This window comes from Artemia franciscana, chromosome 2 (genome assembly GCF_032884065.1).
Source record: "Artemia franciscana chromosome 2, ASM3288406v1, whole genome shotgun sequence".
Classification (NCBI taxonomy): Eukaryota; Metazoa; Arthropoda; class Branchiopoda; order Anostraca; family Artemiidae; genus Artemia; species Artemia franciscana.
The window spans coordinates 9066021-9086066 of NC_088864.1; the positions used below are offsets into that span (position 1 = coordinate 9066021).

A 20046-nucleotide genomic window follows, 5' to 3' on the forward strand; every position below is an offset into this window, starting at 1 on the left:
CGTTTAACAAAAAAACACAAAAGCATGTTGATTTGCCAATTTACTAAATTGTACTTACAACTTTCTATTTAGTTTAATGATCAGTTTGTTATACATATGCCAATTGTACAAAACATTATTGAATTCAGTAAACGACTTGTTTTAAATTTACCATATTTTACTTGAATTTTATGCTAGTTTTACCACAGAGCTATTGTTAATTTACCGATATTATTTGGTTTAACAAATTTTTGTCAGGGATTCAAACAACCAGCAAAATAACCATAAACGTAAGAATCATCACATTAATCAATAACTAATTGATATAATATTTAAACTAATTAGCAGTTGAAGTTAATTAGCATAATTATTAACAATAGTTACCCTGTTTTAAAAAGTTCTTGAAAGCAAAAGACAAAGAATTTCAGTTCATGTTTTTCCAAGTCCCAACTCCAAACTAATATCCTTGCAGGTGATTGTACAACAACCTCACTCTAATTTAGAAAATCATCCCTATTTACAGAATAGCCAAAGAACATGTGAAGCCAAAAGAAAAAAACCGCAGGAATTTTGTTCAAATCTAAAGGACTTCAGTAAAAATTCTTGTAGCTATGATTTTTATTTTTTAAGCAAAGACAGGAACACTACATATTAGTCGATTATGAAATTGCCTGAAATAACCCAAAAGTGTTTAGTTCTCGGAAGGGGAAACATGGACTTCGTTTGGGTGAGACAGACAAGGAGTATTTGCTTGTTTGTTATCTGCAGGTAAGATGAAACTTCAAAAATATTTTTTCAGTAAAAAATAAAAAAACAGTCAAAATCCCCCCCCTATACTTTGAAAAATACATTTTTTTATATCTTCATTAAAAAATTGAACTGAAATCCATGGCACCGTCTTCTATATTTTTTTGAGTTCACACACTTGATTTCATGCAGCACTAAAATACCTTCAGTAGATATTATTTGCAATCTATTAGTTAATCAGACTTTATCTTAAGAATCAGCCACACTAAAATTGATTAATTGGAGGTCACAGGAATCACTAGTTCACAACAGAGTGATAAATGGATTAGAAATATAGGGAAGCTTACCATAGACGGATCAGCTTTTTTGTTTGATAATTTCAGCTTAGCAAAAGTCACTGGATCTTTCATCCAGTGATTCCCGAAGTTTGGTGACTCATGGTGAACGTAGACTGTTGCTGCTGGCGATCTCTCTGCTTTCCCACTTGCCATCCAACGACCTTCAATGTAACGACATCTAAAATTGGAAGATTTATAATCTCTGTCAGAAAAGGCAGTGTATGCCTTTTTATAAATTAAATAAAACAGATTTTTTCGAGTGCAAGTAAGGAGCAACATTATAACTTAAAACGAACACGTATTATTACATATATGAGTGGGTTCAACCCGTCGTCTATACCTCGCTCTTTACGCTAAAGTTTGAATATCGTTCCGATTCTTTAAGAATGACCCCTGAATCACAAACAGCGTTTAATTAGAATAAATAGCTCTTTTGAAAATACTAAGAAAAATTAGCGTAAAGAGCGAGGTATTGACGAGGGGGCGAGACCCCTCATTTATGTGATAATTTATGTTCTTTTTTAGTTTTAATATTGCTCCTTACTTTCACTTGAAAAAACTTTTTTATTTAATTTCTTATTGTTTTTAAATAACGCCAGGAAATCCGGTGCCCCCTTCATGGAAAATTCCCTTCCCCCACGAAAAAATTATCCATGGAAAGATTCTCTGACGTAACCTGCAGTCTGCATACTTCCCAAATATATATCGCTCAAACTGATGTTTTTGGATGACGAAAATGTATCAAACAGAAAAATTAACCCCCTCCCAATATGATTGAAAGAAAGCCCCTCCAGTCATATCGTTAAGAGCGGGCGGTCGCAAAAACTTTGAAAGAGGCTCATTCGATCGAAAATTTACAGCTCTATTTGGAAAGGTCAAAAAAGATCAGAGGGTAACCATCTAGAACCCGTGTCCTTTTCAACTCGATCTGACTCGAATTTTGAGATTACCGTTAGAAACAAAATTGTAAGAGAATTATAATGTGACTCTAAGGATATGTGACAAACAGAAACCCGGAGTCTAGGGCCCAATATGCATGAACTGCCCATTCTTCGCAGGTACATATTAGTAAAAAAAAAGTGGATATGCTGCATGTTGCTTACCTTAAATCGTATACAAATATGTTCGATTTGAGGCGTATTTTAAGTCAGTTTTCCCTACACCTACCCTAGCCATTCCTTTAGTAACAAGATAGAAAGGTTGCACAGTGTTTCAACCAATATCATAAAAGGATTCTCAATCTATGTACAAAAACAAACGAACCCTAATTTGGAGTGAAAACAAATCTGAATCCAAGCTACAATAAGTCCTTTTTTGTCATCAACTTCTTGAGCTAAAATTCAGGCAGATAGCACCTTGCATAAGTCAGACGCGTGAAATGACTGTCAATCTGTGTGATTAGATGGACAAATGGAACCCACGAGGCTTCCAACAGCTCCTCACTCACCTGTCACGGTCAGAAAAATTTTGATGACGACGAAACAAAAAGGAATTACAGCCGCCAGCAAAGAAGATTAAACAGGTGAATAAAGGTGCTTACGGGAACAAATAAAGATGTAAGGACGGTTGGACAGTATAGGGGACAAATAAAGGCATGGGGACAAATGAGACACATATTGCTTCCAACAACCTACCTCCCCTCTCATTGTTAGCAATTTTGATGACGAAGAAACCAACGGACAATAATAGAACAACCTTAAATTTTCTGTGGCTACAATGCCACATGTAATAAGCCAAAGCCTGCTCAGCCGCAACACCAACCCAAATGAGGCCCCAGACTTAGTCTTTGACAGGACTATTTGGAGAAGACTGACGGCGCTGTTATACAGTTCTCTCTACGCTGGCGACCTTGCTGAGCGAGAGCGTAAAGTCAATTAAGTCAAGACAATACCACAACAACATGTATTGTGAATAATATACGTCTATCTGATTAAGGTTTTACGTTGGTAGATTCTAAGTCAACCACAAGAATAAAGGAAAACCAGGTAAGCATCATATAACTGAAGTTTTTGTCCTTCTACAGGCCACTGTCAAGCTGATACGATGCTTTTTGGACTCGTGCGCCAGAATATCGCTATGGATATGACGGATGAATTTCTGATTTGTAAAGACACATTTTCCTAATTCTGATGAAACTCGGAAAAGACAGGGAAGTGCTAAATAATTTTGATCGTGTTCTGCGATGAGATGTGGTAACATTTATTGAGCTTCAGGTATTAGTCGGTAAGAAGCTTTAATTGGCCCCAATGAAAGTCTGCTGTTGAAAAGAAGGGGGGAGTTTAAAAAAGTTTGCAAAGCTGCCGAGACACAATGACCTGGATGCTATTATCCAAGAACGGAAGAAACTACCCTTTCCAAGAAAGATTGACGCCTAGATTGACTTGCATTTAGATGTGTTTTGGTGTCGAGTGCAAAGCTCACAGTCATTTTCAATGTTTAGGAGTTTTATTCTATCTTTACTTCTTCTTCCATGCACTTCGAACACAGTGAACTTTCTCAGCTGTCTAACCTATTAAAGCTAGGGTTGGGCATTGACTCAGTTTCACCGTCTTAAAGGGGTTTAGATCATCTCCAAAAACTGTCCTGCATTCAAAGTAGAAAAACTGCGGCAGGGAATGTTGCCATAGCTCTCAGTAAAAATGGAAAAATCATCGCGCCCCGCGAGTGTTGTAGAGCAACGTGGGTGCCAAAAATTTTACTTGATTTTCAGACGATAACAAACAACCTCTTGTGGTATAATTTTGGTACAAAATGGCTTAGCATAAAAGGAGGTATTTTGTTTTAATATTTTCTGTTCATCTTAAGACACGGAATTATGCTGAGTTTATTTTCTGGGAGGACCTTATTCATCAGTTTTCAGAACATGGGATGTTTATTTTGTAAAATAAAGCTTAATATGACAGGTGCGTACGCTGGACTTGTTCAGATGGGCTAAATTATAAACAAAGATGTCCAGGTCGGTGTGCGTGTAACTTAAACCGCCGTGTAACTGAACCACTGTGCAACTGAACGCCTGTATAACCGAACCCCCATGTAACTGAGCCACCGTAAACTGAACACCATTTATCTAAACCCTCTTGCAACTAGATCCCCGTATAACTCAACCCTTTTTAACTGATAGCCCGTGCAGCTTAACCATCATTCAACTGAACCACCTTGCAGCGGAACCTTCGTTTTAACTGAACCATCTTACAACTGAACCACTGAACTCAGTTTATCAGTATTCTAAAAATATGAGCCAATATAAATGGGTAAAACAAGTTAAAATGTTTACTTGTTGAATCTTGTTAGAATTGTTTGTTTCTTAAAGTCATGATATAAACGCCTGTCAGTGTCATTCATGGAAAAGTTTTGTTTTATTTTTGCAAGAAAAAAAGATCCGATCCATTAAAGCTGATTTGTTTCTCTTTTTTTCAGGTGAATCAGACTTTTCCGGACATTAAGTAATAAACATGTGTGTTGAAATTATTTGACCTTTGTAAATCTAGATAACGAATTTATAACTGATGACTTTGCGGAGATTGCAGCTAAAGAGGATACGGGAGGGGAGCTGGTTGCACTCCAGCATTTTTTTTCAACATTCCCTAAGTTTAAATTTCATACCCTCAGGTTATACCCTCAGCTGTTCTCAACACATTGCAGATACGTCGTCTTGTAAAACTGTATGCACAAACTACCTCTTGATTTAGTTGAAGATGCACCTAAAAATTTTCCGAACGATGTGACGGCTGATACCATCAGCCATTTTAAATATTACTGGTATTTCCTATTCACAACCAATAAAGAAAAAGATGTTTCTTGACTCCGTTTGTTATTCTTCTTAACATTTCCCTATGGTTTAACCTTCATGCTCCATGCTTTTTATTTATTTATCTTTTCTTGATAAAAAAAAAACACCTTGTATTTAAACAAGGGCATGTTACAATAGCACTTTATTACATACAAAACCTTGTATGTAACTGAAGGCATAGTTATTTAACGTCTGAAATGTTTTAAATAAAATTGTCATTTCAAAATTATCGATCGGATTTATTTAGGGAAAAAAGACGGTCAGGGTGGACATCCTTCATCACTTTTAACTTTTAAAAAGTGCGTTGGAACTTTTGATTTCTAATCGAATGAACACCCCCCATGTTCATATGAAGTTCTTGCTCCAGGAGCTGCTGGTGGGATTGTTAATCCCCAGAGACACGGTTATTTCACCTTTAGACTATTTTGATTTTTTTTTTGATCTGATGCATTAGGGGGAAATATAGCGGTTAAGAGGGAGAGGCTGATTGTCCTCTAATTACCTTTGATTCTTCAAAACTGAACTTGAAATTTAAATTACTAATTGAACAAGTCTTCTCCAAAATTTGTAAGACTATTCTTTGTATAAAAACCTTAAATGTTGACAATGGGTAAACTACTATAACCTACAGCCCTTGCCCTGAGGACTGTGTTTTTTTAATCATGTTTATTAATCACGTTTAATTACTCGATTGGAAGTTGAAAGTTTGAGTGCCATTTTTCAAAGTCAAAGTGATTGGAGAGTAACCAGCCCCCCCCCCACAGGGAAAATACCTTCTGTGGAAAATACCACCTCACTGAAAATACCCCCCCCTGGAAAAAGCTTCCCCATGAAAAATCTCCCCCAGAAGAATAACCCTTGCGGTTGGTTGGTATCCAATCACTTTCGACCTATAAAAGAAAGAGTAGAACTGCTTGGGGATTATAAAGTAATTTCAACCTCCATCCTCCTTTTGTCTCTCCCTTAGAGATAATTCTCTATTTATCCGAAAGCTAAATGACAGCTGATATATTTTGGCATTTAAATCCTCCCTTTGAGGTTCCTCCCTCTCTCCCTAGCTACAAAACAATTAGTTTGTTATTTGGAAGCATACGGACATTTACTGTGTGGTGTTTTCTGAAAGGGGGCGGGGGGCGGGGGAGAATTTTCCACGAGAAGAAAATTTTGCACGGGGGGAGGGAGGGCAAGGCTTACACATCAATTCCTCTTTTACATTTTCCGTAGCACTTCTCAACTAGACGAAAAAATAATCGAACTCAAACGAAATAATAAAATTTGGAAAGGCATATCTTCCGCGAGGGGGTATTTTTCAAAGGGGGGGGAAGGTAAACGCCTAGACTCGTTGGCAATGACAAGGCGAAGGGAACGCTCATTAACAGACATGCAACAAGGAGAAATAAATCTGGCTTTAAGAATTTGTAACATCCGATTTTCTTTGTTTTTGTATCAGCAAAACAGAGCTGTGTTTATTAATCATCGTGATAGTCATTTATATCATGAATTTCAAAAGCAAACAATTCCAATAACGTTGAAGATGTAAAAATTCTAACTTATTTTTACCCAATGTAAGTACGATGGTTGAGTTGCACGAGATTTCAGTTATACAAGGGTTCAGTTGCACGGTGATTCAGTTGCACAGGGGCTCAGTTACATAAGGGTCTAGTTAAATGGAGTTGAGTCGTATTGGGGTTGAGTTGCATGGCGGTTCAGCTGCGCGATAGTTCTGTTACAGTGGTTCAGTTGCTTGGGGTTCAGTTACACGGTGGTTCAGCTGCAATGAAACCGTCCAGGTATGCCTGATAGAAAATTATATTTCATTTTTGTTCTACTTAATACACATTATTGTTTTTACAACGCCTCCCCTCAGCTAAAGTATTTCATTTAGCGTAAAACGGAGAATTGTTGCAATGTCATGGGTGAGTAATAATGAAAGAAAATTGTATAACGCAATGGAAGAACATATTACAAAATAACAAGTAAAAAAAATTGAGACGTTACCTTCCTTCATGATCAATTTGAACAAACTCAAGTAGTACTGAATACATAGCCTCAGGGTCCAAGTTTGAAATATTCACTTTTACAACAGGAAACATCCTCCTGTAAAATTTAACACTGATAATTTGTGAACATGTTACAAAGCATCACTAAATTAAATTCACAGCCTAAACAAAAAATTTCATCAATAATTACTTCTCAAGCTATTATCCTTGAGCTCTTTTGTGATACACCGTAATAGGGCCGTCTTTACGGCACAACTACCTTAATACAAGGTGTTACATTTGGCCCCTGCGGGTTTACTTAACCTCTATTTAAAATACAAAAACTTTTTTTGGGGGGGGGGGGTTTACTTGTTTCACTTATGGACAACCGACCAATTGGCCGATCTGTTAATATTGTCCTGGCTATGAAGATTTTATGTGTCTGATCATTGTTTTCCCAACATTAACGAAAAGCACAATGCACAATGTCCTGACAGCTTAAGTCAACTGATAGTTCCACTATATAATTCAATCACAATAGGACGCTTGGTATAATCTTTCTGCCTTGGCCTTTTCGCAAATCTGGCCAACTAGCCGGTCCAAAATCTCAAGTTTCAGTTGCAAGGAAAACCTCCTAGAATATATAGTCACAGGTTTTTAGCCTAGGTTTTGCTGATTTTTCACCCATGTTTGTTCTTTTATAATTTGGGGCCCGCTGCTAACAATAAGTACAAGACTGCATTTTAAGTTTTTTTTATTTTTTTTTTGTTAACTAAGGTTTGGGAGAGGACTTTGGGGGGGGGGTAGTTGCCCTCTTTCCCCATTGCAAACTGCGTTCCTGCCTCTTGTTCTTGTCTTCTTCTAAGCTGTCTTTCTGCCGTTTGAACGAACGTCATAAACAGATATTAACACAGAGGGATAAATATATCCCAAAACGAGCAGGAATAAAAACAAATACTAAAGTTAATCTTAATAAACACAGAAATTATAAAACAGAACTTTGGCTACTGCCACACCCCCCCCCCAGTTCATTCCCATTATCTTAGTTATTATTTTTTAAATCTTTTTTTTAGTTATGTTTTTTTATTTAGTTAATATTTTGAAAATTAAAGCACTGTTCAAAATACATATAGTTTTCATTAAGACGCAAATGAAGAAATAGACTTTATAAGGATTACAGGTATGGGGGGGGGGTGCCAGAGTGCTGTTTGTCTTAATTTCTGTTTGTTTCAAGTTTCGTTTTAGTATTTATTTTATTTCCTACCCGTTTTATGATTTATTTATTCGTCTTTATTAGTATCTGTTATCTTTATGTTTGTTGTGATTATTCATTTTAATTTATGTCTGTTTTATGTTGCATTTATTCTTTGATGTTAATTTCTGGTCGTTTAAGGTTTGAGTTATTATAGAACTTTTCTTCTACTCGTTCTTCTTCAACTTGACTTTTCTTTGAAAAACTTTTTCTTCGGAAAGTTATTTTGAAAATAAGTTAAAATCAAAAGGTAGAAGGGAGCTAGACGAAGTTTGATTTTTGAAAAGCTATTTTAAGGTCATTACATTTAGTAGAGAGGTTTAAAAATAGGTAGCCTACTTGTATGATATACCCCTTACCCAATATTCTTCTAATGTTTCTCTGACACTCAATCTCAATGATATGTACCTAAGTATGAAAAAAATAATACTTTAGAAACAAATTTTGGCTATGTATTTGCACATTAGGAGAGGGGAGGGGGGCAAAATGTAGCAGATCTGCATGAATAATGTGTTAGGTACAATTATTGTGCAAATCATGCAGTAAGAAATGTTTTCTAACTTCACACTGTCCAAACACATTACCCCCCCCCCTTATTAGACAAAAATATAGCCCAAATTATATATTTTCCATCTATTTTGTCACTTATCTTTGTCTTGTTTCACGCTAAGCTGAAAGGAACTAACGAAAAAACCGGTTCTGCAATGCGTCAATGAATGAACAACTTGAGTGGTCGGGGATATATCACGCAAGAACAAAAAAAACTCTTTCAGCCTATTTTTGTCACGTTGTTTTTCCAGAGTACCATTCAAATGAAAAAATACATTTGATTTGAAATTACTCTTGAAATTTCGAATTCTAGATTTAAACATTGTTTTGAAACAAAGGCAAAACTAAATCCCATATGTAATTTTTCAAAAAGAAAATATTGGTATTTTATCTTCAACTTAAATATGTTCCGTTATTTTTCTCTTTTTCCAATAGCTGACATACCGCAGTAGTGTTTCGCAGAGTGGAGGGACTCGATTTGACATAAAACTAGAGATTTTTTTTATATTCATTAATATTTACTTATATCGTTGGAAACTCGTCATATAAAGAAGAATGTTCAGTTCAATAATAAAATAATATCATATTAAAGAAAATAAAAACCAATATAATGACAACTTATAGTAAATACTAGTAAAACAAATGAATAAAATACTAACAATCATAGCTAAACGGTCACTTCAGAAATTGAATAAAATGTTCATTTGGTCAGTAAGCGAAACCTCAATTGAGACCGAGTATGGTTGTGCTTAGTTAAAATTAAATAAAAAACGAGTTTTTTTAACTGAAAGTAAGGAGCGACATTAAAACTTAAAACGCACAGAAATTACTTCGTATATGAAAGAGGCTGCTTCCTCATCAACGCCCCGCTCTTTACGCTAAAGTTTGACTCTTTCTCTCAATTCTTCTTTTTAAAACAGTAAACAACTTTAGCGTAAAGAGCGGGGCGTTGATGAGGAAGCAGCCTCTTTCATATACGAAGTAATTTCTGCACGTTTTAAGTTTTAATGTCGCTCCTTACTTTCAGTTAAAAAAACTCGTTTTTTTATTTAATTTCTGAACGTTTTTGAATCAATGCATGTTTTGATTTTGGCTCTCCGCAGAGGAATAATCAAAACGAAATTTTGCATATTTTTTTTTTTGGGGGGGGGGGGCTAAATGGCTTTATTATAATTTTGATCGAATGATTTTGAGAAAAAAAGAGCGGGGGCGAAGCCTAGTTGCCCTCCGATTTTTTGGTTAATTAAAAAGGCAACTAGAACTTTTAATTTTTTACGAATCTTTTTATTGGTAAAAGATTTACGTAACTTATAAATTAGCTGACGTAAAGAACTTTTGTATTCTCATGTTTTTATTACATATATGAGGGGATTCGCCCAATCGTCAGTACCTCGCTCTTTACACTAAAGCTTAAATTTTATCCCAATTCATTAAGAATGACCCCTGAATCACAAAAGCCGTAGAATAAATAGTTGAAATTACTAAAAATACTTTAGCGTAAAGAGCTAGGTATCATAAGGAGGTGAGCCCCTTATATGGGTAATAATTTCTGTTTGTTTTAAGTTTTATTGCTGTTCCTTACTTCCAGGTGAAAAAGCTTTTTCACATTTATTTTTTAATTTTTTTTTTTTTAAATAATGCTAGTAAATCCTGCTCTCCCTTCATGGAAGTTTTTTTCTCCCATGACAAATTCTCGATGGAAAGTTCCCCCAGTATATCCCCTCTTCTCAACCCCTCCCCCCAACCAAAAAAATCCTCCTGAAAACGCCTGTATACTTCCCAATAACCATTACTATATGTAAGCACAGGTCAGAGTTTGTAACTTGTTGCCCCTCCCACGGGGACTGTGGGGGAGTAAGTCGTCCCCAAAGACATAGTTATAAGGTTTTTCGACTCCGCTGAATAAAATGGCTATCTCAGAATTTTGATCCGTTGACTTTGGGAAAATAATTAGCGTGGCAGGGGGCCTAGGTGCCCTCCAATTTTTTTGGTCACTTAAAAAGGGCACTAGAACTTTTCATTTCCGTTAGAATGAGCCCTCTTGCAACATTCTAGGACAACTGGGTCGATACGATCACCCCTGGGAAAAAAAAAACAAAAAAACAAATAAACACGCATCCGTGATCTGCCTTCTGGCAAAAAATGAAAAATTCCACATTTTTGTAGATAGGAACTTGAAGCTTCTACAGTAGGGTTGTTTGATACGCTGAATCTGATGGTGTGATTTCTTGTTTAGATTCTATGACTTTTAGGGGGTGTTTCCCCCTATTTTCTAAAATAACGCAAATTTTCTCAGGCTCGTAACTTTTGATGGGTAAGACTAAACTTGATGAAACTTATATATTTAAAACCAGCATTAAAATGCGATTCTTTTGATATAGCTATTGGTATCAAAATTCCATTTTTAAGAGTTTTGGTTACTATTGAGCCGGGTCGCTCCTTACTACAGTTCGTTACCACGAACTGTTTGATAGCAATGTAAACTCTTGTTTACCAAATGATAGAGTAGATAAACACTAAAATTTCTTACAATGTGTGAATTATGGGCCGCGGGGAACCTTGGGAAATATTTTGTAAAACGTAAAAACTAATAGAAGACGCATTGGAAATATTGTAATAGAATTTGTTAAGGAAAATATCCATTGGAAGCTCTTGCGCCAAGCGGGAAAAATGCAGTTGCAGACTTTTCAGAATCAAATTCCAGACCAAATTTTCATGCTCATATTATTTTAAGTTATTAATTCAATTAGTTAATGAATTTAATTTTAAAATAAAATGATGCGCATATGGTCAAATACGACTCGTTCTTAAATTTAATTGATCTTTCAAAGACAAGGTTTCTCTGGTGGTTTTCGGTTTTTTCTTAATAATTTGCTAATACTTATTATACTTTATAGTATTAGGCTACTAAAGCTCAAAATGGCATGAGAGCTCATGTAAAATGGCTAGCCTGTATCTAAGACTTTTATCTTTTAAGGGGCAAGTACTATTTTTATCCTTAATTTAAACAGCGATTTATGAGTCAGACAATGTTTTTGGTTTCTTAGGTGAAATAGTTTGTTTTATTTGGGCAATTTAGACCAATTTACGAGTTACAGAAATGTTTCAGGGGTAGGCTCAAACCAAGTAGTCTTCCACTCATCGGTGGTTCTGGACTCTTCTCCTACGACAGAACCTTAGTTAGCTTCCCTTCCTCTGCTTCCCAAAAATTTTAAAACCAAATTTGAACAAGTTTTCATTTATTAACGAAATTATTTTCAATTTATTAAAGTAATACGTTAATTTTTTTAATTTATTATTTAAATTATTATTAATTATTATTTCATTTGATAATTTTAATTATTATAATTTCATTTTTTGTTTATTTCTATTCTATTAACTAATTAGAAATTTATTGATTATTTTCGTACATTAACTGTGTCCTCCGCTTTATTTTAATTATTAAATAAAAAAAAATTTTTTTAACTGAAAGTAAGGAGCGACATTAAAACTTAAAACGCACAGAAATTACTTCGTATATGAAAGAGGCTGCTTCCTCATCAACGCCCCGCTCTTTACGCTAAAGTTTGACTCTTTCTCTCAATTCTTCTTTTTAAAACAGTAAAAAACTTTAGCGTAAAGAGCGGGGCGTTGATGAGGAAGCAGCCTCTTTCATATACGAAGTAATTTCTGTGCGTTTTAAGTTTTAATGTCGCTCCTTACTTTCAGTTAAAAAAACTTTTTTTTTTTATTTAATTTCTGAACGTTTTTGAATCAATGCATGTTTTGATTTTGGCTCTCAGCAGAGGAATAATCAAAACGAAATTTGCATTTTTTTTTTTTTTGGCTCAATGGCTTTCTCATAATTTTGATCGAATGATTTTGAGAAAAAAAGAGCGGGGGACGAAGCCTAGTTGCCCCCCGATTTTTTGGTTAATTAAAAAGGCAACTAGAACTTTTAATTTTTTACGAATCTTTTTATTGGTAAAAGATTTACGTAACTTATAAATTAGCTTACGTAAAGAACTTTTGTATTCTCATGTTTTTATTACATATATGAGGGGATTCGCCCCATCGTCAGTACCTCGCTCTTTACACTAAAGCTTAAATTTTATCCCAATTCATTAAGAATGACCCCCTGAATCACAAAAGCCGTAGAATAAGTAGTTGAAATTACTGAAAATACTTTAGCGTAAAGAGTGAAGTATTAGAAGGAGGTGAGCCCCTCATATGGGTAATAATTTCTGTTTGTTTTAAGTTTTATTGCTGTTCCTTACTTCCAGCTGAACAAGCTTTTTCATTTTATTTTTTAATTGTTTTTTTTTTTTTAAATAATGCTAGTAAATCCTGCTCTCCCTTCATGGAAATTTTCTTCTCCCATTACAAATTCTCGAAGGAAAGTTCCCCCAGCATATCCCCCTCTTCTCAACCCCTCCCCCAAACCAAAAAATCCTCCTGAAAACGCCTGTATACTTCCCAATAACAATTACTATATGTAAGCACAGGTCAAAGTTTGTAACTTGTTGCCCCTCCCAAGGGGACTGTGGGGGAGTAAGTCGTCCCCAAAGACATAGTTATAAGGTTTTTCGACTACGCTGAATAAAATGGCTATCTCAGAATTTTGATCCGTTGACTTTGGGAAAATAATTAGCGTGGGAGGGGGCCTAGGTGCCCTCCAATTTTTTTGGTCTCTTAAAAAGGGCACTAGAACTTTTCATTTCCATTAGAATGAGCCCTCTTGCAACATTCTAGGACAACTGGGTCGATACGATCACCCCTGGGAAAAAAAACCAACAAAAAAACAAAAAACAAATAAAAACGCATCCGTGTTCTGTCTTCTGGCAAAAAACACAAGATTCCACATTTTTGTAGATAGGAGCTTCAAACTTCTACAGTAGAGTTTTCTGATACGCTGAATCTGATGATGTGATTTTTGTTAAGATTCTATGACTTTTAGGGGGCGTTTCCCCCTATTTTCTAAAATAAGGCAAATTTTCTCAGGCTCGTAACTTTTGATGGGTAAGACTAAACTTGATGAAATTTATATATTTAAAACGAGCATTAAAATGCGATTCTTTTGATGTAGCTATTGGTATCAAAATTCCATTTTTTAGAGTTTTGGTTACTATTGAGCCGGGTCGCTCCTTACTACAGTTCCTTACCACGAACTGTTTGAAAATTTCAAAGATTACAAAATTATTATAACCGTTAGAATATTTTTTTTGGAATTTTGCATTCTTAAAATTTCTGAACCTGGGACAAGTGCCCTCTTTGTCCCTTCCCTTGAACTTCCTTTACCTACATCCCCACTCCCCCCCCCTGAAAACGACCCTACAAACGGCAGCTGACATCGGCATGACCTGACAAAGAAAAGGAGACTTTATTGGTGGCCCCATTATGCTCGCGAGCTTATATATCCTATAAAAAAAACATGGTAAAGGTTCAGAATAGCGGCTCTCCAGAAGGAGACTTGCTAGAATAGAAAGAGACATTTTTAGAATTCTAATTTTATGCTAATTTTCATGGCTTTGTTTGTGTTTTTGACAATTCATCCCCAGTCCACTCATGGTCTCCTACAGCCCTAAGCTAAATGTAAATTAACATGAAAATAGATGAATTCTTAATCCTATGATTCATTGACATTTTTTGCATATAATTATTTGAGTAGAATTTTAAGCCATATCAATGTTTGTTTTTTTTTTCAAAATCTGGGAAATGTATTTGCATATCTTTAAAACCTTATAAATTGGGATTGAGCACAGTTGCGAAGCTGAAATTTTTTATGATACTTCATTTAAGCAGAAGATCTATTTTTTAAGATTTAATTTTTATAAAACAAAGATAACCAAAAGTAGCTAAAGTAGAATTTTACCGCAAAATGTATTTTGAAAATCAACGGGAGTAAATTTGTCATTTTTCCACCTTTTCCAATGATAATAGCAAAAAGGTATTTTCCAACGGAAATGCCCTCCAAAAAGGTACCTTATAAAATCTATGGGGTAAAGTCCTCTATGCCCCCCCCCCCTCTGATTCGGGCGTGCATGCTTGTGTTGTAGTACAGTATTTGACTTCTTAAAGTTTTCTAAAATTTCCTTACCTCCCATTTTTGGTTACAATCATTTCATTCACTAGTTCCTGGAACTTTGCCCAGAGTTCTCGGTCGTCTAAGATCACTTTACAATTGGTATCCAAATTATTATTCAAAACAGTAGGAGAGTTGGCATCGAAGCCAGACTTTTTAATACCTCCCTCTGCTATAGCTATTAATTGACAAGCGTGATATCCTGGCATAATAGATTTCATTTTAAAACATTTAAAACAACACAGACTTCCAACACTTAACGCACTTCGTAAAATCAATTTAAGTCGCTTGAGAAACTGAAGCATAAAACGAAGAGAAGAGTTGACAGTAAAATGCTCATTGGTTTGCTTAACATCAAATTAGCCCCGCCTTATTTTGGTTGCAATACCCAATGAATTTGTTGAAATTCTAAGATTATGGTATATTTTATGCATCATTTTCCCCTTGGAAGGGAAGCCGCTCGTCGGTTCGGCGGAAGTATTGCCGTAAACCAAAGCAGCAGGGGGTGACAAACACACAGATTAGCAGATTTATATGAAAAGTCGATTTTTACTTTTGCTTTTTGCCTATGTTGCATTTTAACAAGATTGGATCATTAAACTTAAACAGGCAGGAATTAGAACAAATAAAGAAATGAAACCTAAAAACGGAAACAAATTACAATGAATGATGCAGTCAAACTGAAAAAGTGGCACTTGTCTGTTATATAAACCATACTTGAGAAATGAAAATTGGTTAATGATATTGAAAAAAAAATATGATCAAAATAGCAAATCATTAGCAAAATTATGAAAACTACAAATAGGAAATTTGCGCCCAGAACAATGTTACACATCCAAAAATGTTGCTTCTCGTAATAGTACAAAGTCTTGGTGTGTCCATTGAAACACTGTTTCGTTTTGGGCAACTACCCCTTATCCTGGAAAATATAATTGCCTGTTCTTCGATGCTTGCCAAATCCCAAATCTTAATTTGAACATCCATGGTGAGACAATATTTTCTATCACTAGTCAAAACAAACTAGTTGGTGTCCTCAATGATCACGTTAATAATGAAATAAAATGAACTAGGTCAAGAATCGCGTTACTAATGAACTCTTATTTGTCATTGAGACGGTCAGCCGGAGTCGAAGCTCTTAATTTATTAATTCACAAATGACCTTCAGAATTTTCCTAATAAAGTATTATATTTTCATCATATTTTATTGTCACCAAATTTCACCACTCGAGTGTGTTTTATATAATAGACAAGTACCGAAAAAGTTTACCAGAAATTAAAGTTTGGCAGCCAACCCTACGAAGCCCCCTGATTTCTTGTACAGTATGTGCTATGTAGAAAAATAAATACTGTTACTACTAACAGTTCCCTACAGCTACAAGGCAACTAGGGTCAAAAGAGTTGTACATACTCCTCCCCCATCCCAGTCTAGTCAAAACTTGTTCTTCACATAAAGCTCCGATTTCCTTCAAATCCTTCCTTACGAACATTAAACGAACAATTTCCTTGAAAACTAAGTTCATCACCTAGATTATTAGCATTTCATGTTTTTTACATATTTTTTCATCACTTATTTGCTTTTAGAAGAATTTATTAAAAAAAGGAGGGGGGGATTGGAGCATTATCATTACCGGAAAAAGTAAGTTAATTGTCATAAAATACATTAAAAACACTTTTTTAGTAGTAAATTCTTTTTTTATTTTCTATTAAAAAATCAAACACTCTTCGGTCCCATAAAATGTCCTAGTTTTTCGGCACTAGTTTTGATGGTACTAATTTTTGAGAAAGGTCTTGAGCGCTGCCTGTATGTGTGGTATTTTTTTTTTTTTTTAATTAATTTTAAAAAGAAAAAAAAGTGGTTTCAAGTTGAACGAAGGAGCAACACTAAAACTTAAAACCAAAAGAAATTATAATGTATATCAGGGAAGAGGGGCGCCCTCTTTCCAGTACCTGACTCTTCATGCTAAAGCTGTTTAGTCCTTTAAAAAAGCTTCTTATTGTTATAACTATACGACACTTATATTTCAGGAGCCATTCTTAAAGAATTAGGGCAACCTCCTTCGTATAAGTAAAATTTCTATATGTTTTAAGTTTCAATGTTGCTCCATGCTTACACTTAAGTTTTATTTTGAATTTAATTTATTATAGTTTTTAAACGATACCGGATTGTTTGGTTATCCCTCCACGGAAAAGACCTCTAGACGTTTCAATCCTTAAGGAAATTTACCCCGGACAACTAGCATTACGATCCCCCCCTGGGGAGAACAAACATATTAACACACACCCAAGATCTTTCTTTTGGCAAAAATTGCACGTAGCCTTTGATAGATACAAATAAACTTAATGAATCTTATATTTAGAATCAGCATAATAAGCCGAATCTTTGGATATATCTATTGGTATAAAAATCCAGTTTTTTAGAGTTTTGATTACAATTGAGCCTTGTTGCACTTTACTTACAGTTTGTTACCGCGGAATGTTTGATTTACTTTCGCACTCAAAAGTCAAATGGTGATTGCTCTAAGTCTATTTTGAATTTCCACATCTCCAGTATTTTCCATTCGTTTTGAAAAGTTCATATACGAATTGTTTTTTAGTCTTTTTACCACTATCATTACTTAGAAAACAGCACAGTAACAAGCTGCCTGAGGCCAATACAGGTAATGGCATCCCTTACTAAAAGATTTGATAAGGAAACATTTAAAAGAAATGGGAACTTCTTTGAAGGGTGTAAAAAGGGAAGCTTTGACTGGATTGGGATGGAGGAGGAGCTTGCGCAGCTTTATTGACGTCAGGTGGTTTGGTGCTGCAGTATGTTATTGGTAGATTGTTAAGAAAGTTTTTTTGAATGAACACAAAGAGTAATACTAAAACTTGAAATTGTCATAAGCTATACTGAGTATGAGGAGTTTGAACCTCTTATGGTTATTAGTTTTCTGATGCAAAATAGCAGAAATTGCAATTTTGCTCCTGCGCAATCTCTTTTTTTACTTAAAAAGGGCACCAGAGCTCGCATCTCCCAATCGAGCCCAGTCCTTTTTCGACTTTCTTCGACTACTGATTCGATACGAAGAGCCTGGAGAGAGAAAAAAAAAAAATCAAGATCAACGCGCATCCTTTTTGGTTTTTTCACTTGTGCAACGTTTGCGTTCTATAAAAAAAAAAAAAAAAAAAAAATGCTGGTTTGTGAACAAGGAAACCTAAACCGAAAATTAGAACCTTGATTTTAAGCTTTGCCAAATTTCACATTTCAGTTTCTTTTGAAGATAAAATGCTTTTTGTAGGTAGTTTTAATTAAAAAAAATATGCAAATTTATCATATTAAGGACTTGGGAAATCGCAAGACTCCAGCAACACCGTATTCCTTTAGAAGCTTCTGCTTTGGCCACATCCAAATAACAAACTCGCTGGACGCGAAGCTAAACAAACAATTTTTATATTTCCTTGACATTATCTATCCTAATAAATTTGACGTTTTTTGTCTTCTATTTTACATAACGTAAACGCGTTTAGGATATTTAGACCAACCCATCGAGAAAAAATTATTCCGTTTAGTGTAAGCTAAAAATTCTAATAAAATCCATCGAGAAACCTGTATTTAATGCAGGCACAAATAAAGCCAATTATAGGGAAAACACAGAAAAGGTCGGTAAAAACTAGGGCAGCGCGTGCGTCCCCTTCAGGACGTGTCTAGTTTATCGAAAACCTGAAGAGAATCTGGACCAGAGAAAATCTGCTTAGAAATGAAGAAAGATCCTCATAGAAATTAAGATAAGATCAGATCTAAGAAAAGCTGGTCTGAGAATTTCTTCTTCTTTCTAAATAATATTTTACAATAAATATAAAAAGGTTATAAATATTTCAATTTAAAAAAATGCTTTAGTTCGACGCTTTTAACAGAAAAATCACTGCGTCAATATTTGAAAACAATAGTCAATGGGTGCTCTTTTATCACACAACAAACATCAAATTAATATTTTCCTTTCATTAGAGATATTTTTCATAAAGAATGGACCCCTCTCTCCTGGGTTCCCTTAGTTAAACTCTGTATCTCCGAATGGGTTCGCCCATAATTTCTTAACTATTTCTTTTGGACCTCTTCCGCCTACCTCTTTCATTGATGATTTGCCAAAATTACACATCTGAATTATTATTTTTTTTTTTTTTTTTTTTTTTGTTTTTTTTACAGCGTAAAAAAAGGTCCCCATCCTAAATTTGCTTTCGTAGTGGTACGCAATTCCCGGATGCTTTTCAAAAATTCATCTCTTGAGGAAGCATCAACAAATATTTAAATAGAATTCACTGCTTTGGCGGGATTTTCGGGAGGGATAAAACTTTATAGGATAAATAATATATACGATAAATGATAAACACTTATGATTTCAAAGAACTGGTGCATGGTCAAAAAAGCCTCCCCCATTTTTAGAATTTTCTAACTATTATAACTTTCTAAGAGGTAATTTTATGAGTCTTAAGCCGAGAGGGGGATAATAAATGGGTGGTCAGTTTTATGAAATATAAACTGAAAACAGAGTGTTCTTATGCTTAAATTTTTAAGTTTTTGTCGGGCTTCCCTTGCGTTAATCTTCAGAAGGAAGGAGCCCTTTTACTCTCTTCGTATATTATAAAACATAAAACTGAAGAAAGGTGTTTAATATATTCGAGCCACAGTGTAGATAACTTCGAAGACCACACTGCCTTTCCGTGACGAAAATTCAAAGGTGAATTTACGAAGAGAAAATTTACGTGAATTTTACGAAGATACAGGTGAATTTTGATTGAATTCAATTTATGATAATTTACTGAAGTCAAATAAAGTAAATCTCATTTCATCTAGGAGCTTTGACCTCTGCCCCCCTGATATGTTAGATAAATCTAATGTACCAGAACCGAAAAGGTCAGAGAGATTTGCTTCCACTGTTGCATTGAAAAAAAAAAATAAGAGCAATAAACTACATGTAATTAGTTTACTGGATATAAATTTGTTTGTTTTATTAATGTCTTTTAGTTTTACTGCCGATGATGGACACTGTAAATATCTTTGAAATATACAGTTAAAAATTTTATACTTGTTTCACTGTCAATTAAAAGGTTTCATCCCTATTTTGAACTGTTATATTTTTGAACCGCATTGATGAATCAAAAGAGTTGCGGACATCTATTTTGTCTGCACAACAGACAAAACGTGGAGTTAAGTTGCTTCAGAGCCTTACTTTCATAGAAGACGTTTTGAATAACCTGACTATAGAAGGCAGAAGCAATGGGCGACAGGTGGTCACAAAAATCAACCAAGACAAATGATCTTAGGGCGGCAGAGGAGCTACCCGTGGTACAATTAGTCTAGTAGAAGCACC

At 34.9% G+C, this 20046-nt stretch overlaps 1 protein-coding gene across 1 annotated transcript in view; it reads right to left on the reverse strand.

Annotated features, from left to right (window-relative positions):
- LOC136037077 (T-box transcription factor T-A-like) overlaps nucleotides 1-14973 on the reverse strand; it is a 53601-nt gene extending 38628 nt beyond the window's left edge. Inside the window, exons 1-3 of the mRNA XM_065719530.1 lie at nucleotides 14711-14973; nucleotides 6853-6951; nucleotides 1074-1242 (exon numbers count right to left, since the gene is read on the reverse strand). Coding sequence (XP_065575602.1) covers nucleotides 1074-1242; nucleotides 6853-6951; nucleotides 14711-14916 — 474 coding nt within the window. The 5' untranslated portion in view covers nucleotides 14917-14973. The remainder of the gene's footprint in view (nucleotides 1-1073; nucleotides 1243-6852; nucleotides 6952-14710) is intronic.
- Nucleotides 14974-20046: the final 5073 nt, after the last annotated feature.